The sequence below is a fragment of the Nuphar pumila genome, chromosome 10 (genome assembly GCF_984573655.1).
Source record: "Nuphar pumila chromosome 10, dmNupPumi1.hap1.1, whole genome shotgun sequence".
In the NCBI taxonomy this organism is placed as follows: domain Eukaryota; kingdom Viridiplantae; phylum Streptophyta; class Magnoliopsida; order Nymphaeales; family Nymphaeaceae; genus Nuphar; species Nuphar pumila.
This window is the reverse complement of record NC_143258.1, coordinates 105420625-105443100: the sequence shown is the minus strand read 5'-3', so window position 1 is coordinate 105443100 and position 22476 is coordinate 105420625. Positions and strand designations below refer to the sequence as shown.

General features: G+C 36.2%; 1 protein-coding gene across 2 annotated transcripts in view; it reads right to left on the bottom strand.

Annotated features, from left to right (window-relative positions):
• Positions 1-1219: 1219 nt before the first annotated feature.
• AARE (acylaminoacyl-peptidase-like protein) overlaps positions 1220-22476 on the bottom strand; it is a 42368-nt gene continuing 21111 nt past the window's right edge. For both annotated transcript variants that reach the window (XM_090019609.1, XM_090019608.1), the window contains exons 12-19: positions 22200-22404; positions 21350-21410; positions 21113-21235; positions 19913-20110; positions 9320-9388; positions 2281-2357; positions 2093-2177; positions 1220-1639 (exon numbers count right to left, since the gene is read on the bottom strand). In XM_090019609.1, coding sequence (XP_089875735.1) covers positions 2114-2177; positions 2281-2357; positions 9320-9388; positions 19913-20110; positions 21113-21235; positions 21350-21410; positions 22200-22404 — 797 coding nt within the window. In that variant the 3' untranslated portion in view covers positions 1220-1639; positions 2093-2113. The remainder of the gene's footprint in view (positions 1640-2092; positions 2178-2280; positions 2358-9319; positions 9389-19912; positions 20111-21112; positions 21236-21349; positions 21411-22199; positions 22405-22476) is intronic.

Sequence of the window (22476 nt, the reverse complement as noted above, 5' to 3'; positions counted from 1 at the left end):
AACACCAGGAAATGTCAAAACAAGAGGGTGAAAATGAAAAAAATAAAAAGATGGATGATGGGTATTTTTCTTACCTGGATGATGGGGAGAGAGTGGTAGGGATTCTGGTTGTCTGGAAGGGATTTGGAGGTGGTGGAATGAGTGTGAGGAGTGGAGTGAGTGCTCTATCCAATTGAAGGCCGTTTGTGAAGGGAGGCATGCTTTGTAACGTGGGATAAGATTTCGGGAAACTCCGTTTCACCGTGCTGCTCTTTCACAAAGACCCTATTCCGGACCCTTTACGAATTCGAACCGTCTCCATTTTTAGTGTTTCCTTTTTGGGTTATTTAGTATGATACAATTAACGTGTAGGTGCCTCAGTTTTGAAGTATTTAAGATAAACCACTACCTTTTAAGAAATTGTTCGAATGGCCGCTTGAAGTGCTTTGTTTTTAGCTATTGAAATAACTTATTTACCCTTAACTATTGCTATAAACATGAAGAGTTACAAAAGTGACATTCAACCATCACCATCAGGAGAAAAAGAAAGGTTGGAAGTGTATTTTTAAAGAGCTAATTATTGTAGGTGACAAAAAGTAACTGTCAGAGCATTTTTTTAAAAATAAGTCTTTATTTTAAATATTTAAAATTTGAAGCCGCTAGACATAAATTTGTTCTACATTAAACTTCTATATGTGAAATCTTTTTTTTTTTTTTGATAGGCAAGGTAAAGGGATGACTCACCCGATTCCAACTGGTTATGATAATGCGACCTAAACCATCCAGCTATCTCATTCAATAGCAATAGCAATGTTGTCATCATGGTATCGGACACTAATCGATTTTTAAAACAATTCAGGGAATCCCTAATATGAATGGGACACTGCCAGCGATGTGAGGACACTCGAACCAAAACTGTTTGGGTGAGCTCATCAATAGGGCCCATGAAGCCTTAACAACTCTTATCGCCCACCAGCAGCCTCTGCGTCTTCCCACACCAACAGTCACCCATCTGCCATAGCCAGTTGGGAACTGGGCACACCCTGGTCACCGAAAAACAAGGAGGAAACAACAGGTGGTGGAGGTCGAACCACCACCGGCTTCCAACCTTAACCACGAAGTCAGGAGACCTGTCATGCTGGCTAAAATGCTGTTTAAAAGATTTGACATGTATCTTGGTGTTCACTAACTTGCAATAGATTGGACAACTCATAAAATATGTACTCAAAAGGCCTTCTCATGAAATAAGTATGTTTCCTTTCTCGGATAGCAAAGATCATTTATTCCCAAGAAATAAGTAGTTCCTTCAGACTTGTACAGTGAGTGATTTCACAAATTAACAAATTGTACTGGTGCTCCGTGGCAGAACCTGGGACCCCTGCCACATGCTGGGCATACACACACGTAGAGAGAGAGAGAGAGCTATTGATTCTGGAAACCAAAACTTTCAAGTGTACTCATTATTACTCGTATCACTAATAGCTAATACCAAAATCAATTTTTTGGTATTTAGTATGCCAATGGAACATCCATATGTTCAATGGTACATGTAGAATGCATGTCCAAACTTTCTGATAGAATCCACAGGTTCCTTGGAATCACTATTCCATCCACTGAAATCAAGTTTTCACAGAACAATATTCTGTTGGCAAATGTGCACCTGGAAAAAGAAGAATGCAATTCAGGTATTATAATGTGATTAACGTATGATACCATTTTGGAATAGTAAGGCTCAATAGCTATTATGAATCCTCTTTGGCACGACCCTCATTTGCAGAAGATTTTTTGTGAAAAAGGAAATTACCAGCAATGTGTTGCAATCTCAAAGATGAATCATCATCAATATGAAGTCAGTCTCCATTCTAATCCAAATATTTGATGAATGGTGTTCAATAGCTGTCTTCATTCATGTCTATGGGCTTTATTTTTTCATTATTGATAATTCAAACTAGAGATTGCATTTCGATCTCCTCTCTTGCAAGTCTATTTCCATAACACGAAAAATTAAAGTACTACATCTAGATCTTACATTTTATCTCCTCTCAGCAAAGCTATTTCCATTAAATAATCTCTCAAGACAAAATCAAGTTCATGAGTGACGAGTAGAAATTACCTGTGGATTGTAATTCGTTGGTCACCTGCAGTGTTTTTTGAACCAGACTCCAATATTAAGAAAACTTTCAAAGTCAGACTGCGGTCTGCAAAAAAACAGCTTTCAGATTTTTTGACATGGGTCTATCTAATCATTAGTGTTCACGTATAAAACAAAACTAGGCGTTGGACAAAAAAAGAGATACAAACCTGTCAATTGCATGGACATCCTTTGGAAACATAATGATCTTGACCTCCACGCCCTTTTCTTTCAGTGCTCTGGCATACTTCAAGTTCGAAACAAAAACTTAGGTGAAACAATATATTTCCACACAGAAAACACGTTTGAAAGAAAGAAGCCAGAGCAGGAGATAGAATTTATCAATACTACATCCACGTAGCCAGCTGGCAGCTGATCATGCAAAGATGACATAATCGTTTGCATGACATTTGGTGAAAAGCCCTATTTTCTTCAGTAAATGATTACACACCGTACGTGATTTTAATGAAGCGCATTGTGTGGTTTGGAAAGAACATATACATGATATACTTGCAGTAGGAAATCAAATCTATAGCAATAACACCTACAAAGGCATATGGTGCAATACAACATCAATACAATTGACAAAAATTTCACTATATTTTCATATGGTTTATTCCTCATAATGCAAACTGAAATGCTGAAAGTTTTGATGTTTAAGTGATTAAAAGTTTGCTTCAACAGAACATGGAAAACTAGAAAACTAGTAAGAGGCACAAAATGTCAGAGAAATGCATGAACCATACACATAACCAAAGGTGCAAATATGATGCTTTGTGTGCTAGAGAGTAGGTAGCCTTGAACTAAAAAGGACTTCTCGCAGCAATAGACAAGCTTGAATATAACAAACCAAGCAGGAGAATGATCAATTACTAGCATGATGCTTTGCCACATGGTAAAGGATGGCTTCTGACTACGAGCGTGATAAACAATCGAGTATAATGTGTAGGTAAAATCTCGAGTACTTTCTGTAATGAGATATGCAGAAATATAAAGAGTGCTATAAGCATTTGCAATGTCCTACGATGGACAAACAAAAGAGACAATAGCCAAGTCTACTAAGGGACAATACCTACACAAGCCTTGAGAAAGGCAAAAATATAAAAGCCTCTTTATTGAGAGAGAGAGAGAGTTCTCAAAGCATGAAGAAAATACAAAGGGGTTCACCCCTATTTATACAAAAAGAAATGAGAAATGAGAAGGGAGGCCACATGGCCTCAAAAGGAGAGCCAAAAAGGGGGCTCCCATGGAGTCGTTGGGAGCCCCCAACGGTCACATTTGTGACCGTTGGGGACCATTGGGGGCCCCAACGACTCTATGGTGGGGCCCCTTTTTGGTTATTGCAAAAAGGAAAAAAACAAAAAAAAAAACTAAATGTATTTAAAAAGGCTAAATTAAAAAATAGTTTTCTAAAACAACTATGTGAAAAGACAAAAATACCCCTATCGGGTATTATATATATATACGAATACATATTTTAACACCCCCCCCTCAAACTTTACGGGGATATGACAAAAAGTTTGCCAAGAGGAAACATGAAACGAGGAGCAGGAAAGGCTTTAGTAAAGAAGTTCGTCAACTGATATTCTGAAGTGACATATGGAAGAATAATTGTTCCTCATAAAAATTCATCCCGAACATAATGACAGTCCATCTCGATATGTTTGGTGCGCTCATGGAAGGTGTGATTGCTTGCAATATATGTGACACTCTTGTTGTCACAACATAACTTTGAAGTTTTAGCAATATCAACCCCCATGTCTTTGAGAAGACTGCGAAGCCAAACTAGTTCCATTGTTGTGGTTGTCATAGTCCGGTATTCAGCTTCAGTAGAAGATAGCGAGACTTTTTGCTGCTTCTTGCATCTCCAGGCAATTAAAGAATCTCCTAAAAAGACACAAAAATCGGTAGTTGAGATTCTATCATTAGGGTTACCTCCCCAATTAGCATCAGTAAAAGCAAGAAGGTTTAATGAAGAAGATGAGGATATAAATAACCCTTTATTTATAGTGTTTTTGATGTATCGGATGACCCGAAGCACGATGCTCATATGCACAGTTGTAGGAGCATGCTGAAATTGGCTTGCAGATTGAACCACATGAGCGATGTCTGGTCTGGTGATGGTTAGATAAGTGAGAGATCCAATGAGTTGTCTGTAGGGTGTGGGATCTTCCAGAAGAACCTCGTCCTCCAACCTTAATTTAGCATTAATGATCTCTAGAGTCTCTACCTTTTTATCATATGAAATGTTAGACTTGGTACATATATATGCAACAAGCTTCATTTCTGACAAAATATATCATCTAGGAGAATATGCGACTTCAATACCAAGAAAATATCTAAAGAAGCCTAAATCAGACATGTCAAAATTATTTTTTAACATGGTTTTAACATCAACAATACTATTTTAATCATTCTCAGTGATAATCATGTCATCAACATAAAATAATAAGATAACAATGCTAGTACCTGCACTTTTAACAAAGAGAGCAGTGCCAGTATAACAGGAGTGAAATCCTAATTTAACCATGATATCACTAAAACGATCATACCAAGCCTTGGAGACTTTTTTAAGATCATATAAGGCTTTTAAGAGTTTAAGGGTTTGACCTTGTCCAATATTAATTCCGGGTGATGGATCCATATATAATTCTTCATTTAAATTCCCATTTAGAAAAGCATTTTTCACATTGAGTTTTTATATAGGCCATTTTTTGGTTAATGCGCCAACTATTAGAGATCTGACACTAGTCGTTCGGGCTACAGGAGCGAATGTTTCCTCATAGTCGATTCCACATTCTTGCGAATATCTCTTTGCTACTAACCTGACTTTATATCTTTCTAAGGATCCATCGCTTTTAGTTTTAACTTTAAAGACCCAGCGACATCCAATAAGTTTTTTATGCGGAGGGAGTTTGACTATTTTCCAAGTATTAGCCTTTTTTAGCGCATCTAATTCTATTTTCATTGCTTCAACCCAATGTCGTAGAGTTTTAGCTTGATTATAATAAGCGGGTTCATAATATGAATGTAAGGTTATCAAACATGCCCGATAATTGGGTAATAAATACTCATAGGATACAAACCTATTATGTGGTATTGATTCTCTAGAAGAGTGCCGAATGGGGGGCTCTTCTGAAGATTCAGAAATTTGAGAGTATTTCTCTAAGGCACTAATAGGCCTTTCTTGATCTCTTCAGGTGTAAACATTATTATTTTCATTACCAGAACCATTACTTAGTGGTGACACATCAAAGTTGGACACATCACAAGTGTCTTCTATACTTTCAAGATGATTCATAGAATCATCATTTATGTCATCAATAAGATCATGTAAAAACATTTAATCACTTTCATTTGATTTTTCCATTTTTTCAAAACCATTCTCATCTTCTAAGAAAGTTACATCTTTTGAAACATACAACTTGTCATTTTTGAAATCAAAACACCTATAGCCTTTTTTTATTTTCCCCATAACCTAGAAAAACACATTCAATTGCCTTTGGAGACAACTTATCTCTCTTATGTAAGAGAACAAAGAATTTACAACCAAAAATGCGAAGGCGATTGAAATCCGAAGAGAATTTAAAAGGTTTTTCATAAGGAGAGTCATTCTTTAATTTTGAGGAAGGCATTCTGTTGATTAGGTATGTTGAGGTTAAGACGACTTTGGCCCAAAAAAATTTCGGAATATTTCTAGAGACAAGCAATGTTCTAGCGGTTTCTATAATATGCTTATGCTTTGTTTCCGCTAGTCTGTTTTGTTGTGAAGTTCTAGGGCATGATTTTTTGTGACAAATTCCATTTTGAGTTAAATTATTTTAGAATTCATCAGATAAGTATTCACCACCGGAATCGGTTCTCAAAGTGGATATATTACTTTGAAATTGATTTTAAATTTTTATATGAAATTTTTTAAAGAAGGAAAACACTTCCGATTTGTGACTAAGAAAATAGATCCAAACATATCAAGTATAGTCATCAATGAAAGTGATATAGTAGAAGTAACCCCCTTTAGACATGACCGGAGATGGACCTCAAACATCCGAGTGCACCAATTCAAAGGGTCTTGAAGAAAAAAAAGTTTTAGTTGGAAAAGGAATAGACTTCATTTTTTCAAAAATACAATCTTTACAATTAATGTCTTTTTCCTTACAAAATTTGTTTCCAAACGGAAAAAAGATACATTTTTCAATAGCTTGGATGACCAAGCCTTTTATGCCAAGTTTCAATACTTTTTTCTTAGACATAAAAACAAAAGTAGTTTGTAAGAAGGTTTAGATGATCCATATAGTAGAGGTCCCCTTTCCTATGACCTTGCCCAATCCGCTTCCCGGACCGAAGATCTTGCACAAAGCAACCATTAGATGAGAAAGATATTTCACATCCATGGTCGGCAATTTGGGAGACCGAAAAAAGGTTTAAATTTAGTTTTGGAACAACTCTAACTTTTGGAACAAAAAAAAATTTACGATTTTTTTGAGTTTAGAGTTCCAATACTAGAAATTTTCAAAAAGGTTCCATCGGACGTAGAAACACAACAACCTTTTGAATTGGTGCAAACATCGACTAAGGCATTTTCATGAGGGGTCATATGAAAAGATGCTCCGGAGTATAAGATCCAAGAGTACGTACCGGGTGTTGATGTAGACGCAATGGCCGCACCCGATGTGGAGGAAGTAACTTTAAGGATTTGTTGAAGAGCCACGAATATTTGACCAAGGATCTCTTTGAGGTCATCATTCTTGCCTTCATCTTCTTTGGTGGTAGATTCTTCAAGAGAGGCCACCTTAGGTTTGAAAGTTCCATTGAGCTTTGGGCAAGCGGGTTTAATATGACCCGGCTCATAGCAATGATGGCAAACAATCATTTTTCTTCCTCCATTGTAGTTTCCTTGTTTATCAAAGTGAGGGGGGTTATAGGTTTTTACATTGTTGCCGGGTTTGGATACGGCAAGCACTTCATCAACATTCTTACTCATGCCAAACCTTGTTTCTTCTTGAGTGATTTCGACAATGTCATCCTCTATTGGAGGAAAGATAAATCTATAGAGAAGTGATGACCTGCTCAAATTCGGGACGTAACCCAAATAAGAATTAAAACAATTGATCTTGTTCCATTTGCTTTTGTCTTAATTCGACATCTTCCATAGCAACCTATTTTGGCTCTAAAAAAGCCAACTCATCCCATAGTGGATTTAAAACACTATAGTAATCTTGAATACTTGAATCACCTTATTTGGTGGTTCTAATTTTTTCTTGCAAAAAATATGCTCTTGCAAGATCCTTTTGGGTATATATACCCTTCATAAAAAACCAAGCCTCATTGGCCCGGCAAAATTTAGCTATATTAGCACATACCTTGAGCTTGACATTGTTCATGAACCAAGCAAGGATTTTTGCGTGATTGTTTTCCCAATCTTCAACTTTTTTTTTATGATTTTCAATCTATGTCACAGGATTCGGCTAGCAGGGTGTCGCACACCCCCCTATAACCCCCCGCCCGTGGTCAGCGCAGCGGGACCCGCACCGGGGGGATCCCCCGGACCCCCCTTATATATATATATATATATACCGCACCCCCGCACCCGGGTTTTTTGGAAGTGCCGAATCCCCGCACCCGCACCCATGTGACATAGTTTTCAATGGCTTTGAAGTGAGCATCTCCTTCAAGAGCCTTTTCTTGACCACCTTTGATCTTTGTGAGCTCCGATCTCGGTTCCAGAATGAAACCTATAATATACCCTCAAAGTTTCTTACCTTTGAGGTTATTCTTTATAGCCGATGCCCACATCATGTAGTTCCATTGAGTTTGAAGGATAGGTCGATTTTTGCTTCCATAATGCCACCAAGAAGTGAGAAGAAGGGAGACAATAGATGAGAAATATACATACCACGCTTTTTCCTCTAAGAACCGAGTGGCTCTGATACCATGTAATGAGATATGCGAAAATATAAAGAGTGCTATAAGCACTTGCAATGTCCTACAATAGACAAACAAAAGAGACAATAGCCAAGTCCACTAAGGGACAATGCATACACAAGCCTTGAGAAAGGCAAAAATATAAAAGCCTCTTTATTGAGAAAGAGAGAGTTCTCAAGCATGAAGAAAATACAAAGGGGTTCACCCCTATTTATACAAAAAGAAATGAGAAGAAGGGAGGCCACATGGCCTCAAATGGAGAGCCAAAAATGGGGTTCACATGGAGTTGTTGGGAGCCCCCAACGGTCACATTTGTGACCGTTGGGGGGGCCAACGACTCTATGGTGGGGCCCCTTTTTGGTTATTGCAAAAAGGAAATAAATAAATAAATAAACTAAATGTATTTAAAAAGGCTAAATTAAAAAATAGTTTTTTTCTAAAACAACTATGTGAAAAGACAAAAATACCCCTATCGGATATTATATATATATATTAACACTTTCTGCACTAGTATGTTGCAGGTGGTCACTTATCAGGCCACATAGATGAGATTGTGATTGAATGGTGAAAGATAGCATGCCCTTAGAATGATGGGGTTTCAAAATGGTTGACAAAAGTATGCTGTATCCAGCTCAAAAAAATATAATTATTTGCATCTGATTTAGTTGATATTTTGAATGAATCTCATCACTTTCCAGATAGCCCCGAAGGCACTCTCAACCAGTCTATTGTAACCCAGTCAGTTGCTCCTGCCTAGACTATGAGGTTCTTAAAAGTCTTCAAAGTACAAAACTATTGATGGACGAATCTGTTTGCTGTAGATGATACATACTTTTTCTACATTTATTAACAACAGTTTTCTATATGTTCGAGCCATGGTGTGCTAGGCGGAGTTTCTGCAACCAATATCTAAAGGCACACAAAACCATACATAAAAAAGAAGGGATTTACATATACAATAATTTTTTTACACAAAAGTCCTGAATGAATGCTCAAACTTAAAGCTAGCCCTGTCATGCATAGGAGCATACACGTACATAAAGGCATCAGAAAATAGATAATCCTGCAGCTGCAGTATTGAGCTTAATGGTGTTAATCATACAGTGATCAGCTACATTGAACCTGATATAGGATGTACATGCACACTCGACTACATGCCTAAATGCAATTACTTGATAGTACATAGCATAAAGCTAAGTTAGAAAATTCACAAATTTGATGTTGAAAAGGGAGAACAATGTGCTGAAGACAGTTTTTGTATAATGTAGATGAATGTGTTTAGCTTACTTGCAGGCCATTTGAGACTGGAACTCGAAGATCCTGGGCACCTAAAAGGAAGAGGGTAGGTGCTTTCACCTGAAATTCACATCAAAGTGGAGAATTAACTACAATCATTTTAACCATAGTACATCACAGAAAAATTAACTGGAAAGAGATTGAATTTAAAATAACTGCAGGAAAACAAATTGCATCATTATGTTAGATGCTGGCACAGAAATTTGATTAAGAAGAAAATACAAAATTAAAACCATAGAACCTTATGGGTCAATAGAATTGCTACGGTTTGATACACAATCACAATTTCGTCCCATGAATTCAAAGTCAACATAATAGTGCTCTAATTCATCCAAACATTTGTCTCATGTTCTAACTGCAAGAATTATTTCAAGTTAAGATACTGCATGTCTTTTGTCTAGCATTTACGTAGTAATTTGACTAATTCCTCATGAATAATCAAATGCTGCAATTACTAACTATTTTGTGCACGTGTATGGTAATCTTTTTTTTGTTGACTGAGATAAAAAGCAAACACTATTAATAGGTAACATAAGCACGGGTGTGTTCTCATTGCAGCTCAAGCTTGAAGCTTGAACATACATGAGCACATATCATAATGACTCCTAAGAGGTAGACCACTTTAAGGGAAATTAGAAGGGAACCATCTGAATGGGCTAGGGTCACCTAGCAGTAAGACATTGATCTCCAGGTTTGTTGGACCTATGATGGCAACACAATTCCCTCCCTTCCTCGGTGTGTTCTCATTGCAGCTCAAGCTTGAAGCTTGAACATACATGGGCACACATCATAATGACTCCTAAGATGTAGATCATTTTGAGGGAAATTATAAGGGAACAGTCTGAATGAGTTAGGGTAACCTAGCAATAAGACATCGATCTCCAGGTTTGTTCAATCATATAAACCAATATGTGGGTCCAGGTTGGAAACGTGTCTAACCAACACATTTTACTTCACGTGAAAAATCAATAGATTTTACTTGTTTTCAGCAGATTCAGTCCTACAGGGTCTCATACGCTAACTTGTTTAGGAACTAATAAGGTATGAATCAGATCTAGTTCCAAGGTTTGAATCACTCTTCAAAAGCCGGGTGAAACCAAGTCAATACCCAACCATTTACATCCCTTAGTATGACATGAAATTTAGAGCACCATGCGACCAACCTTTTCTCAGATCTTTTACAGGTAAGGGCCATGATACATACAGGGTAATTTTCCCCTGTTTGCAGATGTTGCACAGAATCGAGTTAACCATGAGATGTCCACCTATGAGCTAGATCTGTTCTGTCTGAGATGAGCGGTAACTTTACTAGGCAAGAATGGAAGGATGAACACAAACTGCTCATCTAAAACAACGAAGGCTTGTCCACAAATTCAGCAAACTGAACAAAAACATGTTTTATTCTTACTTCAGAAGTGCATTGAACATTTCTTCCAAGTTGCAATTGGTTTATTATCACAGTCATTCTATTTAATCACTTGCCAAGTACTTGGTTTGGAACACACAAGCCAAGTTAAGAACGAAAGCAAATGGGTAAACATGACTTGCACAGATGTATCGATTGCTCATGAACATTTTTAGGAGACACACTGACAGCTCATGTCATTTCAAGGGTACTTTATTCAACTCTTGAGCAGATTGACATGTTCAAGAAGTAACTCAACCTAAGGATAATCAACCTGGAGAATGATTCAGCATGTAGGTTATATTCTCCTACATTATCCAAGAAGAAATAATGTGTTTACTAATATGTGGTTCCAATTATTTACAAGTCACACATGCATCAGGTGTAACTTGTTAATTGTGGAAGTAGAGTGACTTGTTTTGGTTGATTTCAAGTATGAAAGTTTAGCACAAAAGATGTAATATTGCATACTTTTGTACTTAGACATTTTACGAGATTTTCGAAAATTTGGCTAAGTCGAGGAGAAAAATCGTTGGAGGCTCGATTTTTAGACTGATGTCTTTGAGTCTGGGCTTGGCCCAGGTCCCATCGATAAGGTCGTAACGAGCGAATCAAAGCGAGATAAGGAGTTTTATCTTCGACTTTTAAATTCAAGCGAAATTCGAGCAAAAATCAGGTTATTTTTGAAATTTGATAGTAGTGTAATATGTCCTTGGATTCATCTTGAAATGCCGAGCGCAACGACTCCGGTTGACCCAAAAATCGTGTTTTTACAAAAAAGGAGCATTTTGTTAAACTGGATCCAGATTTGGATCGGATCCAATGGGTTTGACCCGAATTAATATGGATCTAGACTCTATCCAAGACCCGTATTAATCTGGATCTGGTCCAATCCAAAATCTATGGAGATTTGGGGAGTTGAATTTGGATCTTAGATCCGGATCCAAATCCACATTCATGCCCAATGTTTTTACAAGCTTTAAATTCAGTTAGGAGCTTTAAATTGGAGTTAATTAAGTATAAAAAGTCTTCCCGGTCAATTTGCCTATTTTTGAAAGCTTTTAAACAATTACAAATTAAATATTTAATTATTATTAATTCCGAGTTTGTAATTAGGGCTTCCTAAAATGGGTCCCCATGCTTACCTAAGAGGGCTTGAGAGGTTTTAAGAAAGGGGTTTCAAAGAAAAATGAAAATTTTCAAAAAAAGGCAAACTTTGGAATTGGAAGATTTTGAAAAGAAAAAAAAAAGGAAAGAGGAGAGGGTCCCAAGGGGGAAACCCACCCTCTCCAGCCCATCTAAAGAGGGCTGGAGAAGGGGGGAGGGGGGGTGTCACCCCCTCTTTGGCATCCTCTACAAAAAAAAAAAAGGAAAAGAAAGAGAGAGAGAGGAGAAGAGAAGGGGAAAGAGAGGAAAAAGAGAAAGGAGGAAGAAGAAGAAGGATCTTTTTCTTCAGCCATCCAACTTGTATTTTCTTGTTCTCTTCCAATCATTACAAAGGTATGGGTCTCCTCTCTTGATTCAACTGAGAAATCGAGTGTGGATGGGTTTTCCATGCATGATTTAGATGGAAATCCATTGAAAAAGAGTAGATCTATAGGTCTACTCTAAGATATATGAAAGAGGATTTGTGGATCCTCCTCCATGGGGTTGTTTTTATTTTTATCCACCAATTCAAAGAGAAATTTTCTGTGTTTCTTGTTATGAAAAATAGAATTTATTTCATGCTAAATTAGCCTAATGAATGCTTATTCCATGATTTCTCTTGATATTCTATTGAATGAACTGTTAGATTTATGTAAAAATATGTTGAAATAGTAGGGTATGCATACATACTTGTAGGTTCTTTTGTTCATACGTGCATGCTAAAGGAAAAGCTATACATGTAGGGCAGTGAACAGATGTTCTTAAGTTCACATGAATATAAAAATCTGACTTACCTGTATTTGGCCATAACAAGGCACTATCCATGCAGCCGATCATGACTGTTTTTTTGTACGTTGGAAGTTCTATTTTTTTTCTCTCCTTATGCCTTTATTGGGCTGATGGCCAGCCCAGCCGAGGCACACCCGGCTAGTCTGCCAAGCCCTGCACAGGTTCAGCCTTTGCAGGGTATTGGCAGGGTTTTTTTTTTTTAAAGAAGAGGGTATATATATATATATATATATATATATATATATATATATATATATATATATATATATATATATATATATATATATATACATTTGGTTTTTTCCAGGTGGGCTGGCTGTCATGCCAGTCGAACCTGGCCTGACTGTCATGCCAGTCGAACCTGGCCTGACTGTCAGGCCCTGCCTGTCCTGGTTGGGGTCTGGTCAGGCCGGACCAGCCCCGATCTTGTGCTGGCCGGGCACTTGGCAGCCCAGCCGAGTGGCTCGAACGGGGATGCCGGGCCTTATCAGGCCCAGTCCAGCCTCCGCCTGGCCTGGTACCGGCCTGGCAGCTTCTTGCCAGACTGTGCTAGGTCTGACCCAGTTGATTGGGTTCAGCTGGGTCTGAACCGAACCCCAGCCGACTAAGTCGGCTGGGTGCAGTTGGTTCTTTTTCAGAAAAAAAAAAGTTCCTGTTCGCTGACAGCGCAGGCTGGGTGCTGCCGACCCAGTTGAACCGGGTTCAGCTGGGTGACAGCATGATCTGTCAAGCCCAGCCAAACCAGGTTCGGCTGGGCGGGTGATGAGCCTGTTCGGTCCAGCCAACGAGTCCGCTGGGTCACATGTGTTCTCAAAAAAAGAGACCACCTTTTATATATATATATATATATATATATATATATATATATATATATATATATATATATATATATATATATGTTAATCCAGACTTTTGCACATGTTGATTTTATACACATATAGCTACTCATGTGTAGGTGCATAATTGATTCATATATGTTATATCCAATGTTGAGTTAAAAGTGTTAACACCTGGCTGTTTTCTTATGCAATTAGAGGTGAACATGCTTTGCTATACATATGCAATTTGATGAAAATATGCAATTGACATGATTATGTGTACTGAATGAAAGCATGCAATGGACTTGAACATATGCATTACATGAAACTGTATACGTGTCACTATCATATGGACTGAATATAAACATGCTTCTAAATATTCGTGTTTCCTGTGCATAGTTGAAATTCGCTTATATGAATGTGCATATAAAAAGCATGTGATTTATTTCATATATGGCATGTTATGGCTTTTGCATATGGTGCATCGATGATCGAAATGAATCATCATGGGCCTGGTGGGCCTCGAGCTTTAGTTTGCTCCCTCTTTATTTAATTTACGTGCATCGCAAAAATCGCATGAATGTTATTGCACTGTAATACATTGTTCTATGCTTTTCTGCAGGCGGTAGTCCCGTGATGGTTCTCGCAGAGAAATATGCAAGTTTTTGCCTTGGTTTGCCTACTGCATTGCAAATTAAAGAAATTGGATAATAATAATCAAAGAAATTGGATAATAATAATCAAATAAAAATAAGAGAACAATGTAATATACGTTCTGAGATCTCTCATCGAAAGAATGAGAATCTTAGAGTTTCGATTTTGAGGGACCACGAGGATACAAAAAATCGGTGTGCTTTATTGATTACCCCTGAACCCAATATTGAGGTTCTTTCTCATGGCCACGGTTTTAGGGAGAGTCCGTCATTTGACCTGGAGGTGGTGTGTAAGACACAACTGTTGTTTTGGTATACCAAGAAAGTGACACTATTGGATGCGGAGGTCCTCAGTGTTCCGACATTAGATGTGGATGTCTAATGTTCTGAAGATGATTCGGTCGAGGGCTAAGTTTGGAACCTAATTATAAAAATACAACTTGTGTGCTAAGTTACCTAGGGAACCCTACTTGACCTCGAGAAAATTCTGCCCGTTTGGTGTATCCGTGGGCAACGGTGATTAAAAAGAGAAACTTAAATTGTGTGCATTTAATAGGGACATGCATATGAAAAGAAAACCCTAATAAAAGATAATAATTTACTCATGCATTGCATTGAAGTCATGCATATTCCTACTATGCAATAAATCATGCATAATTACTTGTGATATATGGATGAATGCCTGATATGTATTTTCTTTTGCATCATAGCATGACTTTAATGCCTAGTTAATGCTCCCTGTTGATATAAGAACTTTCATCTTGCTTAGCAATTGTTCCATGTTAATTTCATGCTTGCTAAAATCATGGATCTGTCATAAATGCATTTTCTCTGAATTATTGCATGAAATCTTATCTGCGTTTTTTTTTGTTCATTTGTTTCATTAGGGGTATTTGTACTCAGGATTTCGGTTTTGACACCCCTACTTCTATGGTTTTTCGCAGTCGCAGGGGATCAGTGAAGCCACTAGCTTCTGAGAGAGCTACGAGTGTCACACTTTTTCTAGACAGTTCACAAAAGGACAACGTGACTCAGTTTTTTTTATTTACTTTTATTACTTTTATGTCATTTAAATAACTCGGATATATCTCTTGCAATTATTGTTTAAACACTCTTTCTTTCATAATTAATAAATAATGCATTGTTATGGTTTGAGGTGATATATGTAAGATCCCTTGTAGTGTGTTTGGTTATCCAATTGGGAGTGGAACTGTAAAGGCCCCGGGTCGCTGGGAATATTTTCGCAATAGTTTAAAAAAAAATGCACTTTTTAAGGGGTATGGGTTGGGGTCGTTACAGAAGATTTTAAGGATTCATATAAAAGGGGACATTGGTAATATGCATCAGTATGACAAATATTCTAAATTTCTTTGCTCTACTTGGTCATATTTTATTTAAATTGGGACAAGGTGACAAGCTTGTTTTTGTAGAGATAAAGGCCCCTAAGCCTTTTGTATCAAATCAGATATTCATCCCTCTACAAAATTTCTTCCAAGAATAAAAGATGTTTGAGTGAGTAGAAAAAACTAGAATAGAGGATGGTGGATATTAATTTAAATACCCATAATTGCATTTTTCATTTTCCTCAATGCTTTCAAAAGTGCACATGCACTGTGTTTTTTGCAAAGGGTTCACTATCCCAATCTATGTGTATATCATGGTATCAAAACCATCAATTCTTAGAAGTTATCATAGAATTTCCTGAAAATCACTAATCTAGATACATTGCCAACAACCTTTCTCCTTGCAATTGTTGTTTATGTCATTCAATATGGATATGCTGATATTGTATGAACAAAATAGGAAAATGTAGAGGGGCATCTCCAATGCTTCAACAATTTTTTTCATGAGGGGACCTGGGATTCCTAATCAACCATGTCCACCAAATTGTAGATCAGAATTTCTTGTTCAAAAGCTTATTCTCCACCACGAAACAGGTGGCTTTGAAAACTATCACTTTATTAGAGAGTTGATTTCCTCTACATGCAAGAGCAAAGTAGATTTAACATATTTTTCCATCCCTATTAGCTGTCATATATGATTTACAAGAGTAAATTTTTCATCCTATTTCTCCCTTGTTTGCACTTTGTTTATCTTTCAATGTTTTTGTTCTATGATCTTATTGTCCAAGTGTCAAATGGAGTAGCTGAATGTAAAAATTGGCAAGCTCTTTCTACTTGCAAAATGATTGTTTCAGCATTTGCATGCATTTTCAAGTGTGACTTATTGACACCACCAAGAACTCTATACTCCCTCTCTACCATTTGATGATACTCTTGTTTTGAATGCTAAGTACTTGTAAAATATGCTATTCCCTTGAGTGAATTTGCATTGACATACTGTAATATCGTGTGTTTTCCATGGTTTTTAAATTCGAAAACTATAAAATTTTGACCAAGTATTTTAATAAATATGATAAAAGTTATGGAAAATATCCTCAAATATAGGTGACGTCAGTTGGGTCTGGGTTGGTGCTTCATTTTTCTGAAATTGGGTTATGGTTGGCCCGAAAATCTCATTTTTCAAAAATGAACCGCCTTTATTTTTACCCTTTTTGGATTGGATCGGATCCGTTTAATCCAAGTTGATATGGATCTAGACCCAGTCCATGACCCAATATTAACTATGATCGGGTCCATATAGATTTTGGATATAAATTTTGATATTTGATCCAGATCTGAAATCCAAGTATAACCAATTTAGAACTTTAAAATCAAATTAAAGGTTAGATTGAGTAGAATTCTACTACGAGAGGACTTCCACAGGGGAGCGTCACCCTCTGGGATATTCTTAAAATAAATTATTTAATAATTAAATAATAAATAAATAAATTTTGAATTTATTTTTTAGATAAGGTGGAGTTCTACATGAAGTAGAACTCTACCTAAATGAGTTCTCTAGAGGGGGCGTCACCCTTTAGATAAATGAGATTAAATAATATAAAAAAAGAGAGAAGATAATGAGAGGATAACCTCTAGAAGAGATAGAGTTCTACCTTTGGTACCAAAGGAGAATCCTCTAGAGGGGGCATCACTCTCTAGAGGAGTTTTTTAGATAAAAAAAAACAACAATAAGAGAAATAAAAATTCTAGAAAGATTATAAAGAGGGGCGGGATTCCCCCTCTCTAGAATCGTTATTCTAGAGAGAGAGGGAGCCCAACTCGTGAGAGAGAGGGAAGAAAAGAAAGAAAAAAAAAGAAGAGGAAGGAAGAAGAAGAGGAAAGAAGGAAATCCACCTGTGTCAAACATCTGTCGTTTTTTCGGTCTCTTTTCACTTCTAAACTAAGGCAGGGGTTTCTCTCTAAGTCTTACGAGAAAAAAGGGTGTAAATCTGATTTGATATATACATATTAGAGGAAAAAGGGAAAATATGAAACTTAATACAAAATATATATATATATATAATGTCAATTATATACATATATATAGGTTGATTTCTTAGTGATAATCAATTTTCCTATGTGTACAAATCTGGAAATATAGGTAAACATATTTTCACATTTGCCGATACTTATGATTTTATTTTCACATCAGAAAAAGAAAAGAAAGCTTGTAGATAGATTTTCGATATTTTTGTTCATGCTCATGAGAATATGCATGTAAATCATGTAGTTGCCGAGTTAGTGTTTATGCATTGAAAGCATGCTTTGCGATTTTTGTTAGCATATCCATGGTTGTTGCCTTCATTGAAAAAAAAAAGTTTGATTATATTTTGACGACTGTCATTAGATTTTACTAAGTATTCCTCATGACTTGTCATTAAATCTGTTTCATGCTATTATGTTGATCAGATTTGAATGGTGACAGATGTAAATATGTTTTTTTATGATGATTAATCATAACTGTTTACAGACTAAATTTATAGGTTGTTATAAAAAGAATCAGATTTACTAGTACTGTTTGGACTATTATCAGCCATGTTTTCTTGTCTTCAAAAGCGATATTATGATGGCCGTTAGCAGGTTGAGTGGACATTGTCTTAATGTTATGCATATCGAAACTATTATTGAACTTTTTTTTCTGGCCATACCATTGACCGATAATTAGATTTGATATACTGCCCTGCATTAGTTTATGCATTCATACTTATTCTATCTCGTATGATATTTGTTATTGCATGATACTTGTTTAAATGCTTGAATGGTAAGTTGATTATGAAAATTTTTGTTGTTATATTCCTCTAAAATTTATGCATGAATTTGATTTATATTTTTCTTTCTGTTTGGATTTTTAGAAGAATTCGTACAACACAGTAATAAGACGACTTGCTATATGGAGCCTACGAGTTTTGCGTGAAGTGTTATGGGTTCTTGACAGAGTGGCTCCTTGTTACAGACTATTTTATTATTTCTGTTTATATAACATTCATTCAAGTGATTAATAAAGTTGATTATTTCTTCATTGATTCAATGCACTATCACTTGTGGTTTGGTATATATTAAATGTGTGAGACCCCGGATCTTTGGGTTTTGTTTCCGGAATTGTTTTAAAAAAAATTACTTTTTACGAGGATAAGTTGGGGTCGTTTCACAAACTTTTTTCTTGTTCCCAAAATTAACATGATGAACTATTTGCTCATGCATAAAATTTGTTTTATTTCATTAGTATTCTAATCAAGTAGGCCATAAGAGTTCCATTCTATCAACTAAGGCTATGTCACATAGGTGTGGGTCCGAAGGGTGTGGCATGGCAATTTCAAAAACTTGCATATGGAGGTATGGATATGTGTATATATATATATATATTCCATAAAATGCATTTGTAAAATTTTAAGTTTTTTCTTTTACTTGGACAATTATTAACTTGGTCGAAGTTGGCAAAGTCCAAAGTTGGACCAAAATGGTTGGGTACACCGCACCATACACTTGTTGACCTGCACCCAGTTGTGCAGCACCTTCACTTGCACCCTCGTTGCATCATGTTGACATGGGTGCTTTGGGGGTACAAAATCACCCATATTACATAGCTAATATGGATCTGTTTCCAAGCGCATGCTTCTGCTCCTGCAATCACTCTCCAAACCTCTTGTTGCTAGTCCACTCCAATTATAACATCGTAAATTGTGTGCCAAGCCCACCCATTCTTCAAACCTATTCATACAGTACAACCTCTTTGTTTATCAATGATAAATGGTAGAACACACTCTTGATGAACTAGAATATTGTTGGCCTAATTTATAGGATTGTCATGAAAACACATTCTACAGTGCACTTATTGGCCGATAATTCATATTGCATATTTGGTGATACGAAGAATAATGAGAACAAGAAAATACTAGTATATATTTTAATGTAGAATATATACTTAATAATATAAAATCAAAAGTGCATAGATGAAACAATAGGAGCCTGTATACGTGTATAAAGTTATGTATGTAGAGGACCGCAAAGGTCAAATTCTGTCTATTGCCCAAAGTCTAGGAGGGACACATGATCTGTTGAAAAATATCTACTCACGCTTCATGAAATTCAAACCTGCTATGTTTCAAATACATATCTAAGCTTGAAATGTGTAAAAATACTGTTATAAAATCTTCACGGGAGAACAGAATCTCCTTTGTTTCTTCAAGATAAGCCAAGCTAATATCCCCAAGCAAACCAAGATCACCTTAATTCTTCAAATTCATCTTTTTAACAATTCACACATCAATGAATTAATTCAAATATTAAATAAACTACACTGGAATACTTTAAAATTGATAATGTCACTTGAAAATTCAAAGTAGCAACACCAACCATAAGATTAAAACAGAGTATCACAGTGACTATTTTACCTTTGAAAGATGGGAAACAGGAGATTTCTTATAAAAGAGTCCTAGATGTTCAATTGAAGGTGCCTCTGTAAAGAAATTTTTTCCTTCATTGCCACATGCTTCCACATAACACCAATCAGGAATATCTGTTGTCCCAACCATCAATGCGATGTTACAAACAGGGTTTCTGACAGCAGCTGCAACAAACTTATCTGGTTCCTATAGAATAAAAAGAAAAAATAAGCTTGCTATCAATGGGAAACGGAAGGTTTTCCACTTTAAATGAAAGACAGATTTCCCGTGAATATCTTCTTTCACATGATTATTAAATAAAAATTTGGAAAATATATAAGATTTAGGAGCTCAAGTTGGAAAAAAAATGAAGTATCTCATGATCATAATTGTATCACAAAAGTTAAATATCATCAATGAATAAAAATGGAAGGAAATTGATTATAATCATTATATATTACTCTTGCAGTTGGTCAAGCTTGGAAATATAAAATAGAAGAATTGCGAGGTGAAAATTTATCGAGGTGGTCTTGGCTGTAAAAAATATTACTAAAAATTTATTCTTCTGTATCACATATTTTTATTTTTTTGGAAGGTGCCAAAGTCTTCTGAAGATTTTCCATGCATGTATATACATTTACATACACATACATATGTACGTGTATCCATGCATGTACTTTTTGTGCATTCTCTGTTTATATACACATATAACATGGATAACCTACACTGCTCAAAGATTTGATTGAAGGTTGAGTTTGTAGTAATACCAATTATTATAAGTGAACAAAAAAAATGGTGTACCACATAGATCACCATGCCATGTCTTTGTGGCACACTACATGCGCTATTACTAAGAAATGAGAAAGTTGTCAATCATAGACTGATGCCTTCTCACCATTAAGCATCTTTTATTGGTTTGCATTAGTCTCCTAAAAGATACTTCTCTAATAAGAGATATATGCAAATAACAAACATGTAGAAACAGATTAATTGCCTCAGTGCTCTTGAATATATTAAAATTGAGGAATGCAAAAGCTGTGTTGTAAAAAGTGAAAATTTATCATTTAATACATTAAAAGTGCCTAGAGACTCTAGTGGAGAAATAAATTAACCAAATATAGTTGTACGGAGAAAAGGTTATGACACCATATAGTGAAAACAAGAATCAACAGGGTAAAACAAAGAAATTCTGCACTTAGAGTGATTCACCTGGCCAATCAAATGAGTAGTCAAAAAACCACCATGTGAACCTCCAAGAACAGCTATCTTAGATGGGTCTGCATGTCCCATACTGACAACATGGTCTATCGCTGCCAACACATCCTTGACATCCTACTCACAAGCATAAAGAACATGGAATGTGATCAGTTTATAGAGAACATGAAGATAGCATCACCTATTGCTGTTAAAGTTAGAAGATTTTAAACAAAAAAAAAAAAAAAGCACTTGGCTTCCAATTTTCCCTGGAAGGGACTGCAGTGCCTCCTCCCCAAATCCTAACGAACCTCTGGAAAATAAAAGCTTGTCACAAACTGCTTTGAGCAAAACAAGGCTGACATAAAATGTAGAAGCAAATAAAAAAAGTTATTCATAACCTTGATCATGCATGTTCTAGAAAAACTCAATGCTATTGACATCTAAACATGATCTGGTTAACCTTATTCAGCAAGCATTCCAACTTCAAATTTTTCTTGTCTATCTGAAGTTAAACAACCAAAGCTAGAATAGATGTTACGGAACCAGGATTATAATCGTTTGGTTTTTTAACCCGACACACTATGTTTATTGTTTTATCATAGACTAGTTGCAGCATTTTCTTTCCCCAGTTAATCTTTCTGGAGTTCGGAGAAGGGCCTACAAAATTGCTTTTCCTTTAAACCAAACTCCATGGAGGGAATCTATCAGTCTTAGCTCAAAGCAAGTGCCAACAAAAAGTACAGAATTTAGTAAATCAATTCATTCCACTTGAAGAAGTTAAGACTACGCATATGTCAAAATTCTACTGGTTATGTGAATTTTTTGGGCAAACCATAACAATATATTTTTTCCCAACTGTGATTAGGTCTTGCTCAAGCCCATGCCTAGGGCTTCTGGAAAGACTTGAACATAGCAGGAGATATATTACAATGGGATGTAATAGATTTACTTGCAACAAGATCAATCATGAAACGACAAAAATAGGAAAAAAAGAAAGAAAGAATCTGCTCTACTAAAACATTTTACGTGAAGAATAAATTCGCAATGACTAACCCTGGCGAACATAATACATGAAAGAAATAGACAGTTGACTTATCACCTGTAATTCACTAAAAGCAAGCTGAAACCCAAAGAAGCAAGAAATGCTAGGGACTTGGAATAACTGGCCAATGAAACTGAATGTGGTCCTCCATGAAGAACAACAATAAGTGGGTACAATCCACCCTCTTTTTCTCCATTGCTACTTGAGTCTTGAATTTGAGAGTTGGAAGATATAAAAATAGCTTCAAAGGGCTGTTTTGCACCTGAAACACATTTTAAAGGTACAAACATGTTAAAACTTAAAAGCTTATCTAGTGGCATCAAGACTCCATGAA